The sequence below is a fragment of the Aptenodytes patagonicus genome, chromosome 1 (assembly GCF_965638725.1).
Source record: "Aptenodytes patagonicus chromosome 1, bAptPat1.pri.cur, whole genome shotgun sequence".
Lineage (NCBI taxonomy): Eukaryota > Metazoa > Chordata > Aves > Sphenisciformes > Spheniscidae > Aptenodytes > Aptenodytes patagonicus.
Genome location: NC_134949.1, coordinates 140,924,672 through 140,952,163, shown reverse-complemented (window position 1 = coordinate 140,952,163; position 27,492 = coordinate 140,924,672). Strand labels below are relative to the sequence as shown.

Genomic DNA, 27,492 nt, shown 5'->3' with positions numbered 1-27,492 from the left:
ACGTCCAGAGGATCCTGCCTATAGGATCCGAGCCGTCGGCGGAGCCCTGCTTTTTCCTCACTTTAAATCCAGCTGGCGAGTGCAGCTGCTGAAAGCCGGGAGAGATTGGCAATGCAGCGTGACAGCAACTACCAAAAGTTCCTGCTTTTTGTAACTCCCTTGTTTCGGACTCGATTCTGTTCAGCAGACCTGAAGCTGGGAATCTAACAAGCCTCGATTTTGAAAATGCCTCACACTTACTGGTCTTTGAATTTGATAAATGGCCTTCCAGAGCTGAGGAATACCTAACAGCGAGACAAGTCAATGTGGAAAAGGCAAGTTTCGGGATTCAGACTATGCTACAAGATGTTCTCCTTCCACCTTATGGAAACAGTACTGTTAAGCAATGTGCAGCTGCTTTTTGGTTTGTTTATTTTCAAGATGTGTCACAAAGTGATATGACTTTCACAAAGTGGTCTGACTTTTAAACTCTTCTGACTGTTCAAAGCCAGCAAGCAGCAGCAAAATTAAAGCAAGAAATTTTATTCGAGGATTTTCAAAGAAGAAAGTTGTCTTCTGAGAAGAGCAAAGTAGGACAATGGCATCTGGAGAGTGCCTTCTGCTAGACCTAGAAACAGAAAACTTCATTCTCTACAACATCTCCGTCAACCAGAGTGCAAACCTCTCCCTCCTCGGTGACGACTGGTTGTACCCAGCGTTCCTCTACGCCATCCCCACCATCTACGGGATCATCATTTTGATAGGCCTTATTGGCAATATCACTTTGATTAAGATCTTCTGTACTGTGAAATCCATGAGAAATGTCCCTAATTTGTTCATCTCCAGTTTGGCTCTGGGAGACCTGCTGCTTTTAGTGACTTGCGTGCCCGTGGATGCCAGCAGGTACCTTGCTGATGAGTGGCTGTTCGGCAGAACTGGATGCAAACTTATCCCCTTCATACAGCTCACTTCTGTAGGGGTGTCAGTCTTCACTCTCACTGCTCTCTCGGCTGACAGGTAAGCTGGCTGCTGTAGCCTTGAAAAGAAGTCTGCATAGTTACGACTCCATAAAATGCATGATTATGAATGCATGTTTTCAGGTAACAAGTATATTTTTAACCTAATGAGGGAAGAAGAACAACTTCAGTTAAGTTCTGGTGGTTGTGAGCACACAACTTGAGGAGGATGCAGACTGAACGCAGGATACTTTTTCTAGGCTAAACTAAATGTTTGTGCGGTTTAGCTAATAGTCTAGCTTAATTAAAAGAAAAACAAGAGCAGATCAAACTAAAGACCAGAGGGAGAAAATACCATTAATGAAGCACTGTTAAAAGATAGCATGTTCATATTTGCCAAAAAGATAATTGATCCGTATTTCATGGAGTGTGAAGGCACTGGACCAGCAATTTAAAGTGCAGTTAGAATCAGTTCTTTCTAGTGGCTTGCTTCCTTAAGGCTAATTACATGTGAGGCAATATTTCATGAAATATGTTCCAAATATTCAAATGAGGATGCCCGAAGCCAGGCATCTCAGTTCACTGTAGCCAGTATATTTCCCTTGATTAAACCGTTTGCCCCTTATCCAATCAAAACTGATCAGTCCTGTTGGTTTGGAAACTTTATCTTCCAGTAAAGTTTGGTAAAAATAACATGTAATAACTATGCTATTTTAGAATATGTGAAAACAAGTTTGACTTTAACAAATGATATGCTTCTAATAAGCCAGCTCTATTTCAGATTTCTGCAAGGCTTTGGAAAACTGTCTCCGAGCATTCAGATTTAAATTCAAAAGACATTTTAATTTGAATGCTATTTCGAAGGATGAAGCCTACCTTTCTGGAAAGGTTTTAAGTATTTATTAAACTGTTGGCTTTTATAGAAACTGCTATGTATGTCAGAGAAGCCAGGATATTTTGTTTCTAATTTGGATGCTTCAGAAAGAGATTAAGGAATACGTTGTCACCACGCTAAAGTTATGAAATCTCACTGAGGTACTCAGATTTTCAATGAGAAAAATTATTTCAGTTTTGTTTTGCTCAAAAAAGACCTGGGAATTGTATTTCTTGGTCACAAAGAAGTGAAACTAGGTTTGCTTTAGGTAGTCCCTTGCACGCCACTCTGTCTCTCCTCCTAACCTCCTACTTCAAAACATCAGACTATTTTTGTTCAGTTTTCAAGTTAGTTCATACACATATTTCAATATACAGTATGTGGTCTCAATGAAAGCAGATGACTCCATAGTGTTTCAGAGACAGAACGGTCAATATGTTTATTAACTCCTCCACGTTGGTGTATGTATAAAAATAGCACTGTCTGCCCCAATAGAAGATGACAAACAGGCCTATGTGTAGACAAAATTCTTCAAGCGATTTGCTCTAAAAGAGTTGGAAAAATAGGAAAAGTGCAAATCCTCTAGTAAAGGACCACCTACACTTTCACTCCTGAGTTTCATGTGGTGGCTGGACCCCCCACCTGCTCTGAAGAAAAAGGTAGGAAAATAATAAGTATTTCTCCAGGAAACTCATCTTTCCAAAGCTGTAATGTAAGTTGTTTCAAAGAGTGTCAGGAAAAGAAAAATGCATCATAAAGAAGATTATGTTAGAGAGATTTGTTGCTATCTGATCACATGCCACATAAAGTAAACATTGCAAATGCTTTTACTGAGTGGCACATCAACAAAGTTTTTTGCCTGAAGTGAGCGAACAGAACAGAAAACAGTAGCTGTGACAAGCTTGGGGTTTGGTGACTTTAAATTCTTAACTTCAGCTTTATCTGGATCCTGTTAACCATCGTGCTGCACTGGTAATCAAATGTTACCACACTTTTCAACGCCACTTGGCTATAAGGGAGACAGGCATGCCTGTGGGAGAAGACTTTATGTTCCCATTTCTAAGGGTTCATTTTACCCTCTTCTAATGCATCTGTTGTCCACTGCAGAAGGAGATAATAACAAAACTTTTACCTTTGCTAGGTCTATGAATCGTAAATGCTGTGCATTGACCCACAAATGGGCCTTATCTATTATGTTTACTGAAGTTTCTGTTTTTGTATATTAACAACGGTGCTGGGATAATTTCATTACAAAATAATAGAGTCAATATTTTCTCAGCTCACAGCCTGTTAGTCTATCTTTATTTTCTTAAAACTGTCACCCTGAATTCTAGGACCCATTGTTAATCATGTCAGAATCATTTGGAAAATAAACTTAAGATATGCGGGGAAAACTTCCAAGATGAGAGCTGACTGTGACCAGCATGGTGATGCCTGCCTGGGTCTGTGAAGGGACTGGCAGCCCAATATTCCCTGCTGTGGCCCCTGGGGCAGGGAGATGCTGAGCCAGGCACCTGGGGTGGTTTCATAGACAACCATTTCCGAGGTCAGACGTGGCATTGCACAAAGGATGAGCGGCAGCCCAGCCCTGCAGGGAAACACCTGCGGAAGACAGGGGCATGGTGGTGAGAGCAGGGTAGCACGAGGACTCAGGAGTCCAGCAGGTAACGCTGCTCAGGCACGGCTCGTCTCACTTGGCTTTTGCTGTCTGAGGTGAGGAGCTACTCCAGGATGGTCAGCAAGGTGCCCCCTAGTCCATGGAGAGAGATGCTTTGCTGGGTAAAAAACTGGCTGGACGGCCGGGCCCAGAGAGTTGTGGTGAATGGAGTTAAATCCAGTTGGCGGCCGGTCATGAGCGGTGTTCCCCAGGGCTCAGTTTTGGGGCCGGTCTTGTTCAGTATCTTTATCAATGATCTGGATGAGGGGATTGAGTGCACCCTCAGTAAGTTTCCAGATGACACCAAGTTGGGCGGGAGTGTTGATCTGCTCGAGGGTAGGAAGGCTCTGCAGAGGGACCTGGACAGGCTGGATCCATGAGCCGAGGCCAACTGTATGAGGTTCAACAAGGCCAAGTGCCGGGTCCTGCACTTCGGCCACAACAACCCCATGCAGCGCTACAGGCTTGGGGAAGAGTGGCTGGAAAGCTGCCTGTTGGAAAAGGACCTGGGGGTGCTGGTTGACAGCCGGCTGAACATGAGCCGGCAGTGTGCCCAGGCGGCCAAGAAGGCCAATGGCATCCTGGCCTGTATCAGAAATCGTGTGGCCAGCAGGAGTAGGGAAGTGATCGTGCCCCTGTACTCGGCACTGGTGAGGCCACACCTCGAATACTGTGTTCAGTTTTGGGCCCCTCACTACAAGAAGGATGTTGAGGTGCTGGAGCGTGTCCAGAGAAGGGCAACGAGGCTGGTGAGGGGTCTGGAGAACAAGTCTTCTGAGGAGCGGCTGAGGGAACTGGGGTTGTTTAGCCTGGAGAAAAGGAGGCTGAGGGGAGACCTCATCGCTCTCTACAACTACCTGAAAGAGGGTTGTAGCGAGGTGGGTGTCGGTCTCTTCTCCCAAGTAACAAGCGATAGGACGAGAGGAAATGGCCTCAAGTTGCGCCAGGGGAGGTTTAGATTGGACGTGAGGAAAAATGTCTTTACTGAAAGAGTGGTTAAACATTGGAACAGGCTGCCCAGGGAAGTGGTTGAGTCCCCATCCCTGGAATATTTAAAAGATGTGTAGATGTGGTGCTTAGGGACATGGTTTAGTGGGCATGGTGGTGTTGGGTCGACGGTTGGACTCGATGATCTTAGAGGTCTTTTCCAACCTTAATGATTCTATGATTCTGTGATTCCAGAGGAGACAGGATAAATCACTGTGTCAAGGATACCTATCTCCCTCCTTGGGTGCAGAGGAAGCCTTGCTGTTTAGCACTGATTAGATGCCCATATTTGTGATGGCTAATGTTCAGTGATGTGAACCTTACCTGAGCTGTTCACATGAGGCATGTGAATGTCCCTTTTCACATGAATCAAAGCCATGGGCCATGGGAGAGCAAAATCTCCTAAACCATCAGCTGTGAATAGCATCACATGGCACTGTCTCCAAGGAAAGGGAGACTTGTCAGTGCACCACAGACCTTTTGTCTATAATTCATCTTCTGCAAAAAAAAGTAGTAAAACCCCCTCAGTTCCAGTGTTCTTCCATTGACAAAAGCAAGTGGGAACAACTGCTGGCATTACTGAAGGTCTGAAGGTACTGTGGTGATGCCTAGAGAGACCTGGCATCTCTGGGATCAGAAATCTGCTGTGTAAAGAAAAGCATTGGAGTGTGATACAACAGGGTCTTTTCCAAAGAGGTGGCCATCAAAACACAAGATGAAAGGCAGTGGGTAGGTGTGATGGGCAGATACAGTACATGAGAGAGCAGTGGAACACGTATGCTACTTGTTACAACAACGGTATAAATCATCTTGTAGAATCATAGAATATCTCAAGTTGGAAGGGACCCATAAGGATCACAAGTCCAACTCCCTGCTCCTCGCAGGACTACCTAAAACTAAACCATATGACTAAGAGCATTTTCCAGACGCTCCTTGAACTCTGACAGGCTTGGTGCTGTGACCACTTCCTTGGGGAGCCCATTCCAGTGACCAACCACCCTCTCGGTGAAGAACCTTTTCCTAATGTCCAGTCTGACCCTCCCCTGATGCAGCTTCACTCCATTTCCTCGTGTCTTATCGGTGGTCACCAGAGAGAGGAGATCAGCACCTCCCCCTCCTCTGCCCCCCCTTCAGGAAGGTGTGACTGAGGTCAGTCGCCCCTCAGCCTTCTCTTCTCCAAGCTGAACAAGCCAAGTGACCTCAGCCGCTCCTTGGTTGCTTTGGATCACCTTCTGAAGACGAGTGGCCCAGTTTTAATAGATTTTTGCACAGCCCACATCATGGGCACAAGGGTGTACCTTCCTGAGGTACACTTTTATTCTTTCCATTTCCACTTTCCCATGTGTTAGGCAGGGTTAATAATACCAGATCTATCATCTCCTGGCGACTGCAAACACTCAGCTAAGTGCCAACCTCCACCACAGAGCACCTAAAGCTGCTCAGTGGTTTGACCCACCAAGACCTAGTGGTTGTCCAGAGGATTGACTGCTCACTTGCAAACTTTTCTCAAGGAGAAACAGAGGGACAAACTGCTGACCTCAGCTTTTCTGCAGTGGGAGCCTCCCAGCCTGCAAGGTGCTCTGCGTGCATATGGATGCAGACGAGCATGCCTGCACAGGTTTGGTTAGGTAGGGCATAGCCAAGGGATCCCCAGGTGCTTAGGTTGGCTCTGTGTAAAATCATGAGATTGCATCAGGCTAAAGTTAAATTATTTGAGAGAGTGTGCGAGAAAGGGCAAAAAAGAATTAACAATATTAGAAATGGATTTTCTGTGGGACTATTCCGCTGGCTGCAGGGAGCTTGCGTCTGTCTAGCTGTGTTTGCAGGAGCCATGGGAGCTGATGGTGAGACCTGTTTTCCTGTGAGCTTGGCAAATTTGCAGAGCAGCCAGGAGAGGGTTAAGGCCTGCGCTGTGCTTACAGCCACCCTCCATGAGCGATAAGGCGCCAGGGCTGAGTATACAAGAGCAAGGAAACAAGTAGTCGATGTGTCTGTATGTGTTTGTGTGTTTTAGAAGGACTGTAAATGAGGTTGGCAGGGGAAGGACATCTGTCTGCCCTGCTGCTCTGCTCTGTCGAGGCAGTGGATTTCTTCAGCTCATCCCAGCAAAGAGGGAGTTTGGGTTTGCCCGCCCGCCTGCCCTCCTCCTCCTCGGTGCAAGGGGAAGGGGTATAGAGGTGCCTGTGAGAGCAGTCACAACTGGGCCGCTAGCCCAGGCAGAAAAGCCAAGACTGGCTCAGCAAGTGACAGGAAATTAAGGAAAATCTTTGCGCAGTAAGAGGAAAAGCAGCCCATTTAATTGCCCTTGTCATGGGAGATGTCTTTATTTAATTGACTGTTTCTCCCATGACTGACAGGGTTTATACATTTGCATTTGAATTACCCAAGCTGTCAAGCACTGATCATACTTCCCCACTGTTTTGCTGACATTGTAAAAAATCGAAATGCCCTGGTGCTCATGCAGTGAAACCTTCCTGAAGTAATGCTGTTTTTACAAGTACACAGCAGAGTAAGTGTAAAGTGTAATTAGAGTTTACAAGCAGCATCTTTACTTTAAGCACCTTGGATTATCTGGATTTTAGTGCTGGAAAACTGCAGCAATGCCTGCCAGCCAGAGCTGCCTGCTGGCCCGTGGTAGAAGGGAATGACGGTATAGTGAGACACATGGGGTGACATTATGCATGAGGTTAGGTGGCTTACCTTGGTAGGACCAGCTGCAGACAGCAGGAATTGCAGTTGTGTGGGAGACCTGAAATGAGGACGTTAGCTTTGGAAACGTTGAAGCACGTTGACCTCAGTGCTTGGATGCAGGGATGCTGCAGTGCCTCCAGCTGCGCTGGGTCCCTTGGAGTGGGTCACAGCCACAACTTTTGATGTTCCTCCGAACTCACATGACTGTTTATCTAAAAAATACAAAAAACTTCAAACAACCCTCTCTCCTAAAAAAACAGTGGTGGAAGGAAAGAAACGAATCCAGAATTTCTAGAAAGATACTTTTAAACATGCAAAAATCTTTGTTTAGTGGACTCATCTCTTCCATGATTTGGATGTCTCCAGCCCCTACTATTAATATTACATACAATACCAGAGGAGGAGTAATATCTACATGTCAGTTCATTTGTTTTATTTTACAATCACTGGATTATGTCTCCACAAGAGGATTAAGGGAAGTGTGCCACCCCAAAATAAAGCTATGGAAAGCCAAACCAGATTTCCATTGAGTTGATTTACAGAGTGACACTTTTTTTAATACCATCAGTTGTAAAGTGTCAGGTCCATAGTGGTTATGAATTTGTTCTGGGCAGTCTAGTCACATCATTCATGAAATCCCTTCAGGTCACTAAGGCACTATTTTGGGGCAATCTACTTGTGCTGTAATTTACTGTGCAGCCTTGGGAAGGTTTTGAGAGGGTGGTGGAGAAAGCCACTCTCTGTACTACAAAAACAGCCTCTAATCCGGTCGATGCAAGCTGGCAGAGCAAGACCCCCACGCATACATTTTGGATCACTGACGTCATCTCAACCAGATCATCAGTCCTTCCAAGCCAGGGAAGAAAACCGGAGGGGCTTCGGACCCCAGCCCAAAGCCTTCCCTCCCACTGAAGCACCGGGCAGCCCCTCCTCGACCCTTGCCACTGCCACGGTGTCCCTGCTGCTGCTCTTCCTGTGCTGATGGCACAGAGTACGTGCAGAGAGAGATACACGTACCTCTCTCAGCCAATGTACAGAGTCTTAGATCCTGTGTTGCTGGCCACTGAGTCAATATAATATAAACACTCAACACCCTTGGTTTTATCTCTCATTTCCTCAGCCCCTGCATCCGTCTGCACCAAGAGAAACAGATCAAACAGCACAAACTTTCTGAATATCTTGATTAGCTGGAGCAGATGGCCAAAACACAATAGATGCACTTCTATAACCAGGAACATTAGAGCTCCCATTTTTATCAGTGGGACCCGTGCACAAATCCAAGGTTAGAGCCAGTGCTAATGTGCTGGACACTGTCAATATTTAAGCAATCAAAAGGAAGAAAAGTTGGATTACCTATTGTTTACATTTCAGTAAAACCTAAAAACCCCAATCAGTTGTCATGGTCTCACGGTACGAGGTGCTGTACACACCGTTAATAAGGAGAGTGACTGGCTGCGGAGAATTTGCCGGCTGTGTGTCAGACTGAACGTGGTGGGCTGGGACGTCAGCATCGCTGCAGGGAGAAGAGCCACGGTGGTCCCATCAGCTCAGGCGTTAGTACTTGGCGTTCAGATCTAGACAACAGCCTGGCCGAAAGAGTAGATGGGAGTTGAGCTGGAAAAGGAGAAGCAGGCACAGCCTGTCCTGTATGTGCAGTGAAATGTCCAGTAGCTGCTTTGCTTACAGACAGCCCTTGCAATAACCTGTTTTATTTTTTAAGAGATTCCAGTGCTAGCCCTGCTAAGTCCCCTCGCCTTGTTTCTCACCAGTTCCACACCGATGTGCCCACCCCACCCCATACCATGTAAGACACCAGGGGCCACGAGATCCTGTCCAAACTCCTGCCCATAGCAGGCTCTTCAATTCGCACCCACACCTCCTGCTGTATATGACCTCGGGTGGAGCAGGAGTCTGCTCTGGGGCAGGAACCGAGGGTGATGCCTGGGCCCCTCGCAGCAGTGAGGCACCAAAAGGCAGCAAGCCAATTGCTATGCTGTAGAGAAAGGCAGAAAGCTGGAGTCCCTTGCAGGAAACTCCCCTCCTGACGCCAGGCTAGTGATCAGTTTAACCAGAGTGCAGAAGACTGTGGAGCATCAAAGGGAAAAGTGTTGTCAGAGCCCTGCCTATCCTGTCCTTGCCTGCCCTCCAGCTACGGCCAGTCTCTGCAGCTCCGTGGGAAGGCAGAACAGAAAACAGTACCACAACACCCTGAAAGGAAGAAACGTTTCTTCACACCTGCAGACAGCCCTGAAGCGTGTGATTTAGTCATGGATAGCCAAATGACCTGGGACAGCCAGAGATGCGGATGCTGGGCTAGCACCAACTGCACTAGCCATCCAGTTCAGTAGCTCTTCTTGCCCCAACCTGTGCACAGAGGCTGCTGAATATCTCATAGCATTTGGGCTAAAGCAGAACTTTTCAGTGACACCAGGCAACTTCCTGAGTATTCAGACTAAAGGTGCACATATCACCCTGTCCCCCTCGTGTCTCCGGCATCCTATTATCCTCACTGCTTAGAAATTATGTCATATTTCAAATCAAAATTCGTCTGACCTCTAAGCACTGCATAATAATCTAACTAATAGCGTGACTGAAAGGCTGAGAGAGCTGGGGTTGATCAACCTGGAGAAGAGAAGGCTCCAGGGAGATCTTATTGTGGCCTTTCAGTACTTAAAGGGGCTTATAAGAAAGACGGAGAGAGACTTTTTACGGAGGCCTGTAGTGACAGGACAAGGGGCAACTGTTTCAAACTAAAAGAGGGTAGGTTTATATCAGACATAAGGAAGAAATTTTTTATGATGAGGGTGGTGAGACACTGGAACAGGCTGCCCAGAGAAGTTGTGGGTGCCCCATCATTGGAATGTTCAAAGTGAGGTTGGACGGGGCTCTGAGCAACCTGATCTAGTTGAAGATGTCCCTGCTCATTGCAGTGGGGTTGGAATAGATGATCTTTAAAGGTCCCCTCCAACCCAAACATTGCTGTGATTCTGTGATAACAGCAGTCAAGGATAGCACGAGACTGTTCAGCCCCAACATGCAGCTGAAAGTTCGTATAGAGGTGATGGTCTCTTATGACACCTATGTTTACCGAAGCCACAGAAAGGACTTAAGCGTCATATAACTGACTTAGCTTTATACTAGCTAGCTCAGGTACTGATTACACTAAAGCCATGACACAGTGAGAATGGCACAGGATATCTCCTTTTGCCAGGTGCAGAACAGACACTCCAGTGTCTTCTCTTAGTCTCCTCTTTCCTCCAAAGATCCCCAATTTGGCATAATCTGCTCACTTGGGTCCTAGATATACTACTTTACACCTGTCTGAGTTAAAATGGCTTCTGTTAGACTATGGCCATTTATCCCAATGACTCTACAATATTATTACAGCCTGGTCAGCCACTGTGTCATCTGCAAACTTTCCCAGCAAAGGTTTTATAGCCTGCTCAAGGCAGCTGATATATCCAATAAATAACACTGCAGCTAGAGCAGGTTCCCAGGACCCAGGCTAGACATGGCTCGAGGCACTTCTACCTTTTTACTGGCATGTTTGAGGAACTGCTGGGGAGGCCATGGGGCTTGGGGTCCCCATCTAGCACGGCTCCACCTCCCAGGCCAGGACTGCTAATTTTAACCCTTGTCCCATGGGAGAGGGGCTGGGATTGCATGGGCATGGATAGGGGAGGGAGGACCACATGTGCCCTGGCACACGCATGTGCATATCTACATGCACAGTCACCCATGCCAATGTGCCCATGTGGGCTGCGCCTCCTGTGTACACCAGCATGGCCCACACCCTTTTTACATCACCTGCAACGTTGTGACAAAATTAAAAAAAAAATACTAAATCTGCCATGCATTAAACAAGACAGACTGATATTAATTATCATCTGTTAGTAGGATTAAACTCTCCATTATTTTATCTACAAGTGGCCTTGGGCAACCCAAATACTTGCAGTTTTCTCAGTCACACCTTCAAGCTTTCCAAACTTTACAACTTCGGAGCCACTTCTTGGGAATTTCTCCACTTTTTCAAGATTTGTAAAAAAATTGACACCAGTTGTTCCCCAGCTGGTTCCTTTAATATTCCTAGGTGTAAATTTCGCAGGCCTGCTGGTGTGAAAGTGTTTTGTGTTAGCAGGTGTTGGCTCACATCTTCTTTAATACAGCTGACGAGTTTTCTGCTGTATCTATAGCACTGCACACATGGTATAGATACCTCCTCCACATTTGGTCTTAAAGACACATATCTAGTCATTGCTTTTCACCTTGTCTCATCATTGTTCATATCTTCACCATTTACATGTATGCCTGACTTACCGATTTTTTTTGTTCCTGATGTATTTAAAAATGCACGTTTGTCAGTTACACAGTGACCTTTGACATTTTGTTGGCTCTTCTAGCTTCCCTTATCAGTCACCGACATTTTTAAACTCCAATATTTGCTGTCATTTACTTTTCCTTTTTTCCCATCTGGTGTATTTTTTTTTTTTTAGTTACTTCTTTGAGGTTTTAGTATGATTCCTCATTTTCTCTTATTCAGGGCAGCTTTTTGCCCTGCACATTTTTTTCAGGGCAAGGTGGGGGAGACAAGGGAGGAGGCTGGGGCTCAGCTACTCATGTATCATTAGCATGCTCCCTTTACATTTATGTTCCCAGTCAGTTGATCTGACAGCTGCTTTTAACTTTAGGAAACCACCTTCTCTAAAGTTCCATATATACATATTTTACCTCTCTCTCTCCCCCCCCCCCCCCCCCCCTTCCCACAAAATTAAGATAAGCACACCATGGCTGCTATAGTTTAAGGAACTGCTAATTTTAAGGTTAATGATGAACTCTTCTTTCTCTGCCAGAACAAGGTACAATATTGATTTATTGCACATCGCAGGCAGGACTTTTTGGGTTGAGAAACTGCTATTTTTAGAAACTCCAATGAGTTTCTATAACTGGCTCTGTGAGATATCCAGCAATTATACCACGGGTTTAGGTTACCCAGTGATGCTGTTTTTATGCACCAAAGGTGGTGCTTTCAGGAGAAATTAGGCTGATTCTGTAGTCAGACGAGGGGTCCGTGTCTGAAGCCCCAGCTTTGGTTGCCCTGGTTCAACCCGCAGGCACGCCGAGCCCCTAGTCCCATGCCATTGACAACCCTGGTGACTTGGGCTGAGGCAACAAAGCCTTGGATGGAAAGCATCATCAGGGCTTGCTCCTTCCCACGCCCTGTGGCCCAGGTGCCAGCACCTTCCTTCCCAGCTCAGCTCCGGGTGCACACCCCATTGCAACCCCGGCACCAGCAAGCTGCTCCGCCAGGACGTGATCCGGCAGCATTCAGTGTGAGCATGGGCACATCCCTCTGCCTGTACCGAGCACTGGGCATGTAGAAAGGTACGCAGTGATTAGCTGGCGCTGAGGTGCTGGGGCATTGGCTGTGTGTGGGAACTCACTGGTTTTGAAGTCAAAGGATGTTTTTAAATTAATGGGTCCCCATCCTTCTTCAGACAGCAGGTCTCATATCCAATTGCAAGGACTGTAACAAACTGTGAGGCTGGCCGCACTGAAATCTTTGACTTGGGATCAGGGTTTCATTTAGAGACTTGGCTGAAGATCACCTACAGGGAATAAATACCCTGGGTGCAAAGGGGGTATTTCTAGTAAGGAAAGCATCATTCATGGGACTCCCACTATTTCCTGCAGTAACCTTTGTATCCATTGTTCTCCATTTGCGTAGTTAATTTCTGATATATTTTATGCTCTAGATGGTCATGGTTAGGAATAGCAGTCACCATCAAATGGTTACTATTTAAGCTCTCCTTCCCCCGTGTGTAGTGCAGTTCAATGGTCTCTAAAACACCTTGTCTCAATTTTGACCTTAGTCATTCCTGGACTGAAATTCCCATTCATCCAGATTCCAGGATGATGTATCAGTATGCAGGTATACAGACTGAAATTTGAACACACGCTTCAAAAAGTGAGAACTATGCCACTTCCGTCAATGCCTCCTTTTTCTTTCCATTTAAATGATAATTAATAAAAAGAGAAAGTAGGCAGTACCTGCCAATGTATGTAAGACTAACCCATTAGAGATGTCATTGTGCCCATATGCAATTTACTAAAGTAAAGATTTTAAAAGCAGATGTTAACCCAAGAATCATGCATAATAATGATAATCTTAACTAAGTATGCGGAAAACAGATAGACCCAGAATAGACTGTCGGAGTGTGTTGATGCATTAGACAGTGTAGCAATTTTGTGGATTTATTGAATTATTTGTCTTCAGAGCTATAAATATTCATAACATTCATGGTGGAAACAATAAAGAAAGTTTGGGGCATTGCATTTCTCATAAATTTCTTCTTAGTAAGACTTTTCCTTTACTTTCCAAGTGGAGCTTCGTACTTAACAAGGCTACACATTCTTCATTTATGCAGTCTTCGTGTAGCATCAACTTTTTCTCTGTTGCTTGAGGCTTGTTGCATGGTAATTGAGCCAGTCCTTCATATTATGTGGGCAAAAAAATAATGTGATACTAGTAGGACATAATTACAAAATTTTAATGAGAAGATTTTCGTTCAGTCTCTTCATGGGCCAAGACCAAAACAATGTGCGCACATTAAGCTTATAAATGGGAACAGATGACTGGGGATCAGAGGAATTGTGAATTGCATATCTTTTCTCCCTCTTTCGGTTACAGGTGGGAACAGAGGAAATATGGGGACATGCTGACTGAGAGGCAGTTCTTTCATCACTACAATAGGAAGTGGTTGCAATTTCAGGAGCTCATTTTCTAGAGCTAGGAAGAACTTAGCATTTTCACTTCACAGTAATTTATATGAATATTTTTGTAAGACATTAGTCCATTCCAACTAATCCCTGCTTTTTTATTTAAGTGTCAGGTTCACATTAGCTCAACATCTCAGAATAGAGCTCAGTTTAAACAGATGCAAAAGTCTGTAAGTGGATTTCTCACTTCAGAGAAAAAACAGAAAGCAACAATATGGCAAATCTTTCCTTCAACCTGATGCAGTCTAAACACTGGGGTTGGTAATGAAGCAAGGGCAGGCAAGCCTGAGATTTTGTTTGAACAGGTTTTAATGCACTTGTTTTTTTAAACCATTATATAAATTCAGGAGTGGGGCCCAGGATCTTTTTAGGTAAACAGTGTAGGACATAGTAATGGATGATACTATTAGAGGAAACTTTCCTTGACTTTAAAGTACTCCTTCAAATTCATTTTGGAGGGGCAGTGTCCCATTTCCCTGTAGGAAGGATGGGGAGGATTTTTTTTCTCTTCATGCATTTCTTGCAAGCGTGAGGTTGAGCTGCAAGAAGATAGGAATGCTTGGAAGGACTGTGATAAAAAAGGGCAGTACTTTGTGACAGAACCTATTTCAGCCATTTTCTCTTGCCACACTCCTACTGCTGAAAAAAGTAAGGGAGAAGGAGCTTTGAAAGCAACTTAGTGCCTCTTACTAAGTCGAATTCAACAGATGAGAGGGATGTAGTGGCCAGCACATAGCTGCTATACAATCCTTGCTGTCATATTTGGTCACCAGGAACATCTCCGACAGCCACCTACCTGTGTGACCAGCAGCCTTCGCTGCCGTGAGGGAGGGAGGTTTCTTTTCCATTGTCACTGGCAGCAACTGCAGTTATTACAGAGGACACAAATTATTTTGGCTGAAATTAAGATCTACTGACCTACCATTTGTAAAGACACTGCAGAAGGTGGTATCTCCCATCTTAAAAAAGCCTGTCTCTTTTTTCGCACCCCATACCTACCAAGCATACAATGAGGGCTGTTGTACGGGCCATCTATATTAGCTTTAATTGCTGACGTAAGGGAAGGGGGAAAGGCATTAATACAAAGCAATCATAAAAGAGGAAAGCACACTAAGGCTGCCTACAGCACCAGCTTCCCCACACAGCATAAAGTTACCTCCCTAAAAAAAACAAAAACCAGACAGTGAGACATATGGAGCTAAATTAATTTAAGATTCAAGGGAAATATCTGATTTTCCTCCCATGCTTTAGTTGCTTTAATTTTTGTGGCTGTTGTAGCAGGCACAACTAAGTGGATAAAGGTGACAGGAAAAAAATATGAGGGATGCACTGGAGCTGCCACCTTAGGGATAAGGTCCTTTCTTCCCCGTTGTAAGAGCAAAATTGCGACCCTTCATATCTCTATGCTTAGGAACGTATAGGCAATATGTATTTGAAGGCAAAGTCTGTTTATACTTCAGCTGGTGTGTATTTTCTTGGCTCAGCTGAGGAGCACAAAGACAGCTAAAATATTTTGCACCAGCAGAGAAGCTGCATCTAGGAAATTTTGACATCCATTTGGGGCCTTATTTTGGCCTGTGTCTTTGGACAGTATATCTGTAACTGTCTTTTTCATTATAAAGCTACTTCTGTGTTTATATTTGAAGTTGTGGCTTTGGGGCTAAGTGTACGATATTAACCAATGTTTGCATAGTCAATGTTTTAGAGTACATTAGGTGGTGTTATCGTTAGTTACATTATTGTTAACACAAGGATAATGACACAGTTTTCCAGTTTCCCTGGCATATTAACCTCAGTGGGAAAAGTATTTACCACAGAAAAACCTTGTGTGTGTCACATTTTAGTGGTTTATGGTCATTTCAGTAGTTTTGATTGTGAGAAACAATTATTCAATGAGCACAACAGAGATCCTAAGAAACGTGTATAACACATTTTCCAGGATTCAATGGAGAGGCACGCACTCTGTGGGCTCCTACCAATCCCCAGTGAATTTTGGGGATTAGGTTAAGAAGTGATCATGCATTATATGTTATTGAATTCTGGCATTCTGGGTTGAAGCAACCCTCTCACGAGGCTCCTCTTGGAGGCCTGGAGACTGACCTGGAGAAGAGGGACAGCACCGGAACCACCATGGCCGGTGGAGAGGAGGATTGCCCTACAAGGTGAATCCTCACAGTGCCTCATGAACTGTGATTATATTCATTGCACTTAAGATAGCCCCATGGGTAATTTCTTTGTGTGGGCTTCTTTGAACGAGACTGTGAGACACAGACATCACTGGCATCCATCTTGGACAGAAGGTCATTGGTAGCTGCTGTGCACGAGGCAGGTTGCTGCTTCACAAGTGCAGTGGGAACAAAGAAGTTCAAAGACTGAGCAGTAGTAAAGGTCAGCGTCTCTTTCATATTTCCTATCAGACGGGCAACCCAGTCATTTTCATCTGGGCCATTTGACAACTGGAGAGAGATTGGAGCTGACCCAACTTCTTGACTGTATCATTTTTTATTCAGCTGAATCTGCAGAAGGCATATTTTTCTTTTTAAGTTTTGGCCTTTGTTGTAAGACGTGGTTTTTAAACTTTTTCAAAAATTTCTTTAGAAGCGGGTCGGGAAAGGAGTTCAGCTGAAAAAAAGTTATATCCATCAATAATTAGAGACTGAATGTGAGAGCAAGCAGAGGTGGTCAATCCAGAGCCATGTCTGGATCTACTGCAGACAAGCTGAGCATGCAATGTGACATGTACTCTCAGAGCCCGTGTCACCGCATGGGTTGAAAATAACACTGTCATAAGACCTTTGCATGAGGGCTCACTCAGCTGGCCACCTCAGTCCATGGCTCCACTGAGGTATAAAGGCATATTCATCAACGTCCCCTTCAAAGTGGATTGGATTATTCAAATGTTAGATGTTAAATATGGAAAGTTATGTGCCTCAGGCTAACTCATTGAAAAAGAAGTTGCAGAGGACAAAGCTGTGGAAAGCTTGAAATAATATTTGACACACAAGCTGGAAATACAGATGCTGAAAAATAGGACCAGCTGCTGCTCAAATCCAGTCTGCCTTGCTGAAGTTCTTCAGAAATGTCAAATAAATTATGAAATCCAGGGCTGACCCTATCAGGAAAGTGGTGTGGAAAAGTAAAGGCGTGAAGGAGTTTCTGAGCCCTACTCAGAAACCAACCAGGAGGTGCAGCTTTTTCACTCCCTGAGCACCGACCATAAGCACATCTTCCAGTGGTCTCCCAGCCCAAGCCCCAGGCCGGGGGTCTGATCGCTCGTGCCCCATACCCTTACACAGAGCAGCCCCTGCAGCTGCTGTCCAGAACCCAAGCTGGTGTGGGAGAGTATAGCTGCTGAGATGCAAGCTGAGGAGAGACCCGTCGACGCATCGGCAAGGTGACTGGAAATGGAGACTCCCACCAGATCAATACTGATCAATTAAGCATTAATACTCAGAGGATAACAGATTACTGAAGATTTCTGAATCAGTTAGCCCACCATCAAAGAAGTCATGCAGATAGTCAGCAAAATAATTTGATTCAATTGTCAGGCTCTTAAGAAAATATCTACCTGTGTTCCCACATCTGAGAACCTACATTTTCAAAACCTATTTTCTAGCTTTGTTTTTTCTGTTTTATCTTTTTGTGCTTTCAGCCTCATGATCTGGGTCTACACTGAGTCCCTTGCAAGCAAACCATCCCTCAGATCTTCTTTTATATCTGCTGTAGCAGGCTTTAAAAAATAAACTAAATGCCTTATAATCAGTGCCAGCATTCCTAGCCATTTCTAGTTATGTTCTTTCAAAATTATACTGTTTGGAATGCCATCTCTAATTAAAATGTACTAATAACTTAAAACGGATTCATTTTCTGACTCCCCCTATTCTATTAATGTCAATAAAGATAAAACAGAATCTCTCTTTCTCTGTATTCTTCAATTCATTCATGTTACTGGAAATCAATAGTGGAAAATATTCTCCCAGCTGGCTATATTATGTAAGAAAATCCCTGAAATAATTATGCTAACATGCCATGTTGATAAGCATACAATAAGCACCTGCTGAAATACCTTTGAATTAACTAAATTTATGAATACCTTGATATGTAATTAATTTCCTTTTGCATTTATCTTCCCTAGGGTTTACTGAAGTTGTTCAGTTATCTAGTTTTTCTGTCAATAATCTATAACTGGTGAATCAGACTATAAATTGAGCTATTTCAGCTACATTGTTTTAGTAATCTGCCCAGCTCTTCCCTTTTATTACTGCAATAGTCATAACATCGTATTTAAGTGCTGTGATTTTCTTCACCTGAGATGATGATCTTGCACTGGAAGATTGTGCTTTGTAGTATGATACCACTTAATCCCCAAGTTCAGAGTGCAAGTTAAAGAGGTGCTAAGCAAGCCTGAGAAATACTGTGTCTGGCTGCTGCAGCTGTACAGCGGGAATAAAGGGGAGCTGGAGAGCTTGGAGAATAAGTGGTTAAACAGAAGACTATTGAGCAAGGTGTTTGCAGTCCATTAAAGGAAACATTATCTACACAAGACACCTGTGGGATTGTATGAAGAAACACCTGCAAATGACGAGATGTCCAGATACAGTCTTTATAAAAATAAATATAAATAAATGTAAATGTAAGTATGTATGCACTTATGTATACATGTATATACACGCATATGTATAAAATATATGCATATAAATATATGTGTATATATAAAATACACACACACAGATGTACACACATATACATACATAGAAGGAAAGGGTAGGTATGCTGAACAGGGTATTGCTTATAACTAGAAGTTGAATGTGTGCTCATCCTGAAAATAAGGCAATTACCCGGTTAAAACAGTGCAGGACTGATAGAGTCCTCTCTGAAATGCTGAGCTTTAGGATAACGCAGGCTACAATATGTAGGGAATCGATCGTGTACATGAAGTGCCCCTGGTTTGGGCTGCCAGACGGATGGACCCTACTGCGTGCTCCCTGGTCTCAGGCAGGGCGTTATTCTTGCTACCTCTGCTCCCGCCCCAGTGGCAATTCGGCTGGCTGAAAGAGCTGGGATCCTGGTAGGAGATTAGAAACGGACTCTGGAGCAGCCACATGGGAATGGGGGATGTACCCTGCCAGGCCAAAAGTGGGCTGGGACAGCCTGGGACCCAGGCACCCATCAATCCCCAGAGAGCTGACAGTGACCAAGGAACTTTAGCCTGGAGAAAAGGAGGCTGAGGGGAGACCTCATCGCTCTCTACAACTACCTGAAAGGAGGTTGTAGCGAGGTGGGTGTCGGTCTCTTCTCCTAAGTAACAGGCGATAGGACGAGAGGAAACGGCCTCAAGTTGCGCCAGGGGAGGTTTAGATTGGACGTGAGGAAAATTTTCTGTACTGAAAGAGTGGTTAAACACTGAAACAGGCTGCCCAGGGAAGTGGTTGACTCCCCATCCCTGGAAGTATTTAAAAGACGTGTAGGTGCGGTGCTTAGGGACATGGTTTAGTGGGCATGGTGGTGTTGGGTTGATGGTTGGACTCGATGATCTTAGAGGTCTTTTCCAACCTTAATGATTCTATGATTCTATGAACCAAAGGGGCAGTGGGCAGTGTGAGGTAGATCCTGGAAAAAACATCCAACAGATTGTACTTGTTATGATAATGACCCTAAATAATAACTTATGAAACCTGTAGATATTAATTCCTAATTATCTTTTTTCTTCTACTGTGTTCCTTATACGCATATGTGAACTGTCATTTACTTGGAGTGTACACTCCTGCCAGAGCAGGGGTCCAGCAGATATGAAGCTCTTCTGTTTTCTGGTCCTCTCGTTACACACATCAGGTTCAAATAAGTTTGCTTCTTTCATTTTCTTGGATTCTAAAGTACAATTTTCTGAAAGGCTGAAATCATGAAAGACAAAATTGCAAATCAAAAAAGGTCTTCTACGTATCTAACATAGCAAGCAATAATATTTTTTTTCTTCAAGAAAGTCAGTTAGCAGCTCTGGCTACTTAGCCTGGGTGCACTGAGTTATGGACAACTCTTAATTGCCAGCTACACCACCAAACAGCAATTACAACGGGCAACATGTTCTTTGTAGCTTGAGGAAATATGAGATTTGGCTTGCAGGAGGCCAGTGTACTCACAACTTAAAATTAAATGTGTGGCAAAATCTCAATCCAGTTTCCTTCAACACTATTCTGTGAAGAGGTGTAAACTGCTGTATGCTTTTGAGGAAAAGTCTATGATTGCACCTCCTATCTTAATGCTATTTGGACACATATATATTAATGTCAGGCAGCACCGTGCTTTGTTGAGTCGATTACAAATTAAATGAACTCAGAATCAATACACATGAAACTGAATGGACCTATGACAGGTGGCTCTGGTTTAAAATGAGAAATCTATTGCAAACATTGAAATATAAAACACCAGAAAAAAATTCACAGTCTTGAGTAAAGAAGGATTTTGTTTGGGTTTTTTTTCTAAATGGAAGGGACGAGCAAGAATACAATGCCTGAGTGTTGAGGTCAATAAATTCTTTCTTTCTTTCTCTTTTTTTTAGGTATAAAGCTATAGTAAGGCCAATGGAGATCCAAGCATCCCATGCACTGATGAAGATTTGTGTGAGAGCTGCAATAATCTGGATTGTATCCATGTTGCTTGCCATCCCTGAAGCAGTGTTTTCAGATCTGCACCCTTTCCATGACAAAGGGACTAATAAAACCTTCATCAGCTGTGCTCCTTACCCACATTCTGACGGGCTGCATCCCAAAATTCACTCGATGGCATCATTTCTGATCTTTTATATCATTCCCCTATCTGTCATTTCAGTATATTATTATTTCATTGCTAAGAATTTGATCCGGAGCGCTTACAACATCCCTGTGGAAGGAAACGTGCATGTGAGGAAACAGGTAGAGACTTGACTTTCTTCAAAAATCCACGTTCCCCTTGAATCTGGGAGTAAAGAGTGAGCATTCAGGAAAATATACACTGGGTCAGACTGCGTCTGTTGTGCTAATTTTAATAGATTAGGTGGGCTAAAAGAATTAAAATGGTTGAAACAAGCCATGGCACAGCGCTAAACAGTTAAAGTATCTTCTTGTGTTTCTAAGTTCAGAGACTTTGGCAGGGTGGTTACCATGGCAAACACAGCAGAAAACCCATGCCAAAGCCTAAGAAGGTATTGACTAGGATGCAGGGAAAGAGGCAGAGCTGGGGACAGTGTTTGGAGATTGAAGCTGAGGAGTGACACAGCAGAAAAGCAAAACTTCTCAGAGTTGCTTTGTCAGAGAGAGGACCTCGGATAAAGCCTTGCTCCGCAAAGCGGTCCCTCTTCACACAGAGCAAAATGCTGGCTCTGTAATTTGGTCCTCAGGACTGAAAAGCAAATGGGAGACAGCAATGAGGGAGTGGAGGTGGGGGAAACCCCTTCTGCAAGGGCTTCCCAGGGCCAGGAGCACCGGTCAGTCAGGGCAGGAGACGCACGGCTGCTCCGCAAGAGAGGCGATGCCTCCTGCGCTCACCACAGCTCCAGCTCTTGTCCGCTGGTGCTGTGCTGTGTTGAGAAACCAGTACAGGCTAGAGAGGGACTGGGGGAGTGGAGACCAGAGGAGGACAGTGGTGGGTGCAGGGTCCCCAGGAAGGAGGACAGAGCAGGACAGTGCGGGGTCCTCACAGACGCGCTGAAGTTACGTGCCTTGTGGATGGTGTGATCTTTGCAGTGTGGAATCTCAGGAGAAGAGGAGAGTCCTGGCTTCTTCCCTTAAACCCTTTGGTCATTATAATTGTCCTCCTAAAAATGCCTCTTTTTCTAGGATCTCTGGAAGGGAGTGGTGTTGGACAGAGTAACCTGTCCACCTGTTATTTGCCCTCTAATAAGCCAGACTGATCAATCTTCTTCTGATCCAATAGCTGATAGCCTCAGGTATCATCTTAAGACAGTCTTTGACTTACATAAGCAGACCATTTGCTCCAGAATAATGCAGTCTTTTAACCTTCCCTTTGTACCCTTGAAAGCAAAGTTACTTCTGTTACTGTCAGTCGTGAGTGGGCATTTTTATAAAACTCCCCAAACTGTCCCACCGCAGAGCTCATGGTTGGGCTGGCTCAGCTGGGACCCATGTATTTCAAGAGAGTTTCATGCTCTGGTTGAAAATGTGTGGCTGAAAATGTGCAAGTCCTGAACCAAGTGAGGGGATTTAGCTAGGCTTTCGCCAACCTAACTCCAGCCTTTCAACCAGAGACTGTTTCCTCTTGACTGCTCCTGTTGTAAGCAACTGGAGAGAAAAAGAGTCAAATCCAGGGGGAAATCCAAATCCTGCATAAGCAACTGGGTATTTTGGGTCACTGCTTAAATTTGAATGCATCTGAGCCCTAGGCTGTCCAAGTAAGAAAGCAACAACAGGGTAACTTGTTTCTAAACAACTTATTTACCTTGACACATTTACCTTATTTACCTTACCTCTTCCTTTCAACTGAGGTGTGCTTCAACCTAAGCTAAACTGACACAAGCCATTCTTCAGCTGAAGAAATGTCCATATAATTGCACCCAGCTGACATCTGCACCTTAGGCTGACCTAACGCAATCATCTCATGTAGCCTTCAGGTGCTAAGGTGAAACAGCAGGGCTGGAAAGCTGTGTTTTCTGCCCGTTAAATGATGTGCGATCCCTGAAATCCTTATCCTTTTCCCCTTCTGAATGTGCATAAATCTTTCTCCCCTGCAAGCCATTTTTCTGCTGATTCGATGACTGTTTTGATTAGTGACAATAAAGTGAGTAGTAAAAGCAGCCCTTTCCCCCATTGGTTTTGGGGAGACAACTCTAAAGAAAGCAAAAGGCCAGGCTGCAGTCTAGCACCGTCAGTCCATCATTCCCATCCTGCAGTGCATTCAGGAGCTATAGGTCTCCATCCGAGATAACTGGTATCGATTTCTTTATTGTGTTGCTTCCTTTCTTTATAGTGCAGATGTGGCCTCAATAGTCCTATATCAAATTAAGGATACATTTAAAAAGAATATATGGTTTAGCCAAGGAGAGCCCTTTCTCAAAGGATTTAATTTTCAGCCCTCTCTCTGGAGACATTATCATCTGGTACATGTCAATCCTTCCTAAGCTCAATGGCTGATTTTCAGTCGGTGCCGTTAAAGGGCACAAAATAAAGTCAAAATGGGCTTGTCAGGTCTCTTCTGCCTACTCCCCGCTTGCAGCCATCCTGAGAAAAGATCAGCCTGTGTGAGCTGCTCAGTTTTGATTTACCTGTGCAGCTCGGAAGGGGAGTGAGGATGGGGAAGTGTCCTGGGAGTCTGGCCAGACACCGCAGCCATACCAGGGCAGGAGCAAGTGCAGCAGGGCCAGGGGAAGTTTCAGGCCATTCAGGTCATACTCAGATACAGGGAGCGGGTGGCAACAAATTCCCTAGTAGTGCCTGGGAAGAGATGCAGGGATTACCAGAGAGAAGAACATTATGAAGCCCTGAAAAGTCAGCGGTGTTACACTTTCCGTGCCTGCAAACTTCTGGCTGTGCAACCTCTCTCAGGGAGCAGGGTATTTCAGCAGGTCTTTCTGGGCAACTCTGTCTGTCCTCTCCTTTTGGGTGACCTCTGTCACAGCTCTTGTCTTCATTAGGAAGAAAGATGTGTTTTTCAGTGGCATTGTTATCTTATTGTGCAGCACTGGTGGACAAAAGACAAGGTACGGTTTACCTTAGCTCCCCTTGGTTAAGCAATACCTTTGGGTTGACTCCAAGCCTGTATACGTAAGTAAAACAAAAGTGAGGCTTGTCTGCGTGAAGGTTATACTGCGTGCTAGCTGACATTGTAAAAGCACCTTTCCCTGACAAGGCTCAAATTATGCTAAGAAAGGTGGTCATCCATCTGTTCACCGCCTACATCTGCCTTCTCCTCGTGGCCCCAGCTCTTTCAGATGAAGGGTCCACCTCGCTGCTGCCTCGGTGTTTCTCTAAGTACAGAATTTCCTCTCTCGGTTTCTCCAGCTCCTTTGGCCTCCGAGTGCTGCACCTGATCTCTGAGGGCTGTGAGCTGTTGGCAGCACTTTTGTGTACATATACCACATGGCCCCAAGGCAGAAAGTCCTGCCTCTGGGCTCTGTGAAATATCCCAGACCCCTACCCCATAATTAATAACATTAATAGTATTTATAATATTAACTTATTATTATAGTTGATATATATAAATTACATAAGATCATATATATTATGTGTGGATAACTAATGCAGGTGTCTGCACTTTTGTTGCCTGAGCTGGTATTTTACAAAGTGACAAGCCATTGGAGTTTTATCTCTAAAGAGGAAAGGAAAGACTACTTCCTTATGTAATAAATTTTCAGAATTATTTGTTTTTAGGGGAAGGAGATTGAGAAGAGACAAGGAGGGTTCTTGATGCTGTGTTCACCTGAGGTCCAGGTTGCCCTGCTCTGGCCGAGCCGCCTGTCACACACTAGCCCCAAAGCTGCAGCACCGGGAAAAATAGTTAGCAGCTAGGAATAGCTGCTAATCTGCATTTCTCTTTCTTCTTCCAGATTGAATCCCGTAAGCGCCTGGCCAGGACAGTGCTGGTCTTTGTGTGCCTCTTTGCCTTCTGCTGGCTTCCCACTCACATCATCTATTTATACCGGTCCTACCACTACTCAGAGGTGGACACCTCAGTGCTACATTTCATTGCCAGCATCTGCGCTCGGATCCTGGCGTTCACTAACTCTTGTGTCAACCCGTTTGCTCTCTACTTGCTCAGCAAGAGCTTTCGGAAACAGTTCAACAACCAACTGTTCTGCTGCAGAGCTCGCCTCCTCATCCGGTCCCAGAGCATGGTCAGGAGCACCACACGAATGACCTCCCTCAAGAGCACCAACCATTCCCTGGCCACCTTCAGCCTTATCAACGGCAACCACGTCTGCCATGAAGGCTATGTCTAAAGAGCACAGTCAGGGACTGCCGCATCACGTACCTAGTGCGGCTGCTTGGTTTTCCGCCATGGGATGGTGAGTAGCACATACATGCACACACGCACGCACACACGCATGCACATGTGTGTGCAAGGAAGTCTGATGTGCTCAGAGAACTCAGAGGAGCTTGAAGCATCCAACATTTCATCCTGGGCTGAGGCATGTCTGGAGCAGCAGATCATTGAGCACCAGCGCACAGGAGCCCCCTGGGAAGCGCTGCATTGCTTCAAGACCCGCTGCTTTTACTGAGAGCAAAGTGAGCATCTTAAGATCAAATCTAGTTTGGCTCTGCAGTTTCTTCATCACTTTCAGCTCAATCCTGAACTCAGGCAGACTTACAGCAGTGACAAAGACCATTCCAGGTGCACAAAATTTGTCAGAACAGTTGCATCCAGCAGTTCATGGTATAATATATTTTGACACCAAAATAAATCCATTTAAATAAGTTAAATACTTTTACAAAGGAGTTCAGTGTAGGTCATTTACAGACTTTTCAAGTATTTATTAATGTTCTAAGTACAGTATTAATACATAGTATAAAAGATATCAAGAGTTTACTGGGGCATGTCGGTGGCTCCATCTGAAATGAGCAGTATCTTGCACCACATCAATGTGAAAGCAGTAACATGAATAAATGTGAGTTGGAATATGTTTACAGTTTTCAAATGTGTGAGCTTTTGCCATGTTGTGGAAGAGACAGCAGGGCATTTTCCAAGCATTACTATTTTGCTCCTCCTGTCTTCAAGGTGTGAGATAGTGAATATTTCATCACCTAAAGGGTACCACAAAATTTTAGCTGGGTTTGTCTAAGGGCACGCCATTAACAGAAAATGAAGCACAGCTATTTTTCATGCAGTAGTGCTTTGTAAAACACCCTAGTTTTTCAGTAAAAGCTATCAGCAATGCAAGGTCTGATCTCCAACCCACAGGTTTTTTCCTTCTATCTTCATAGAAATCTGTGGAGACAGAGTGCCAAAACTGGCTAACAGATGGAGAATCAGCTCTTCTGTAATGTTCACTCCAGAGCAGTTCCTGTGCCAGGTCCCAGCTATCCTGGAAACAGGAGCACAGATAACAAACTCTTGAAGTGCGTGGGCTATAGGACAGGCAATGAAGCCGCACACCTGATAAAGAAAGCTGCTGCCAAATGAGGCCATAAACCAATCACTGTAGTGGAATATTGAGTTTTTAATGGCCCTCATCCTCTTTGATGATGATCCTTTTCCTTACCACAGCAAAAGAAAAATGAAAGCTAGTAAAATTTTGTGTTGGTCTTGCTCTGTGAATGTAGAAAAAGTCATGTGTGCGGTGTAAAAACACTCTGCCCTACATCTGCAGCTGCCCAGGGATGCTGGTGGGAGCTGCTGTCTCCAGGGACTGCAAACGGGCTGCGATGCCAAAGGCAGAGCTCTGAAAACTTTAACTGATTTTGCCTTTGAGACTGGTGCCCTCTGGGTGAGGTTCAACACGCAGGTATGTGAGCTCAGGATGTGGCCATACCGCTGTGCTGATGTGCTGCTAAGGGCAGTCCTGCCCTGTCCCGCCACCATCCCTGTCCAGCACCACCTGTGTCACCCCCTCCTGCAGGCTTGAGTGCCCTCACACCCTGGTCAGCCTGAAAACTAGTGTGGTGGGGTTATTTTACGGCTGAATTCCCTTGCTTAGCTGACTGTGTAGCTATGGCGTTAATTTCAATTTCCTGGTCTATCCGAGGTCCTCATTTACTAAAATTTTCAGCAGGATGGCGCTTTCCCTGAGCTTTAACATGAAGCCACACGCAGTACCAGAAGCCCAGTCTGCGACCATTTCAGAGAGTTTGGTTGAGTTTTGAGGTGTTTATGACATTTCAAAATGAGACAAATTTATCTGGCCTGAGGTATTTTTACTAAATATTTCCTTCAGCCTTCTAAGAATTTAATTGAAGGCAAGCAGGAATTACATACTTCAACAGCAGCCACACCGACTGTGCTGCATGATGTGTCCTCCTGGTCGGTAATGAACAACAGATTACTGTTGCTTTACAAGAGGCTCCAATAGTTTCTGAATTCTTGTTTCTGAGGGAAAGGGGGAAACACAGCTATGATGTGAGCAAATCATAAGTACGGGGGAAAGAGCATTGCCATAGCTCCCTCAGGGCTAAGCTGAATACAGACCCTGCCTCCCTGAGAAAGATGCTGTTTTGAACACAGCAGAGTGTGTTCAAAAGAGTTATGAAGATACAGCACTGTGGAATTAAATAAGTGCTATGGATTTTACCCTTTTCTTCCTAACAGAGCTAGCGACTTCTCCGAGGACAGGAAAGATGGCTTTGGCTCTGATCTGGAAAGTGCTTTCCAAAAATGCAGCTGCAGGTGTCCACATGTGCCATAGCCTCACCGTTGCTTAATCTTCTGAGTATTCCTTTTCTCTTTGTTTTCAGAGCTGATAGGCAAATTTTAGGGGGAGTTCCATGCAAAATGTAATCTTTTCATCAGAAGCTAAAATGCCTACAACTTCTTTTAATTTTTAGCAACTTAGATCAGGCCTTTTCATATGAAAACTAGAATGTAAGTTTTCATTAGCATTCTTCATTTTATTCAGATCCCTGCCCCCCATTTAATATCTTTAAGGCAAT

The 27,492-nt window shown here is 44.6% G+C and overlaps 1 protein-coding gene across 1 annotated transcript; it reads left to right on the top strand.

Moving 5' to 3' along the window:
• Window positions 1-27,492, top strand: GRPR (gastrin releasing peptide receptor). The gene is made up of 3 exons (XM_076357048.1): window positions 1-996; window positions 20,478-20,829; window positions 24,456-27,492. Exons 1-3 carry the CDS (start codon window positions 578-580, stop codon window positions 24,846-24,848), a joined length of 1,164 nt encoding a protein of 387 aa, XP_076213163.1. The 5' UTR covers window positions 1-577; the 3' UTR covers window positions 24,849-27,492.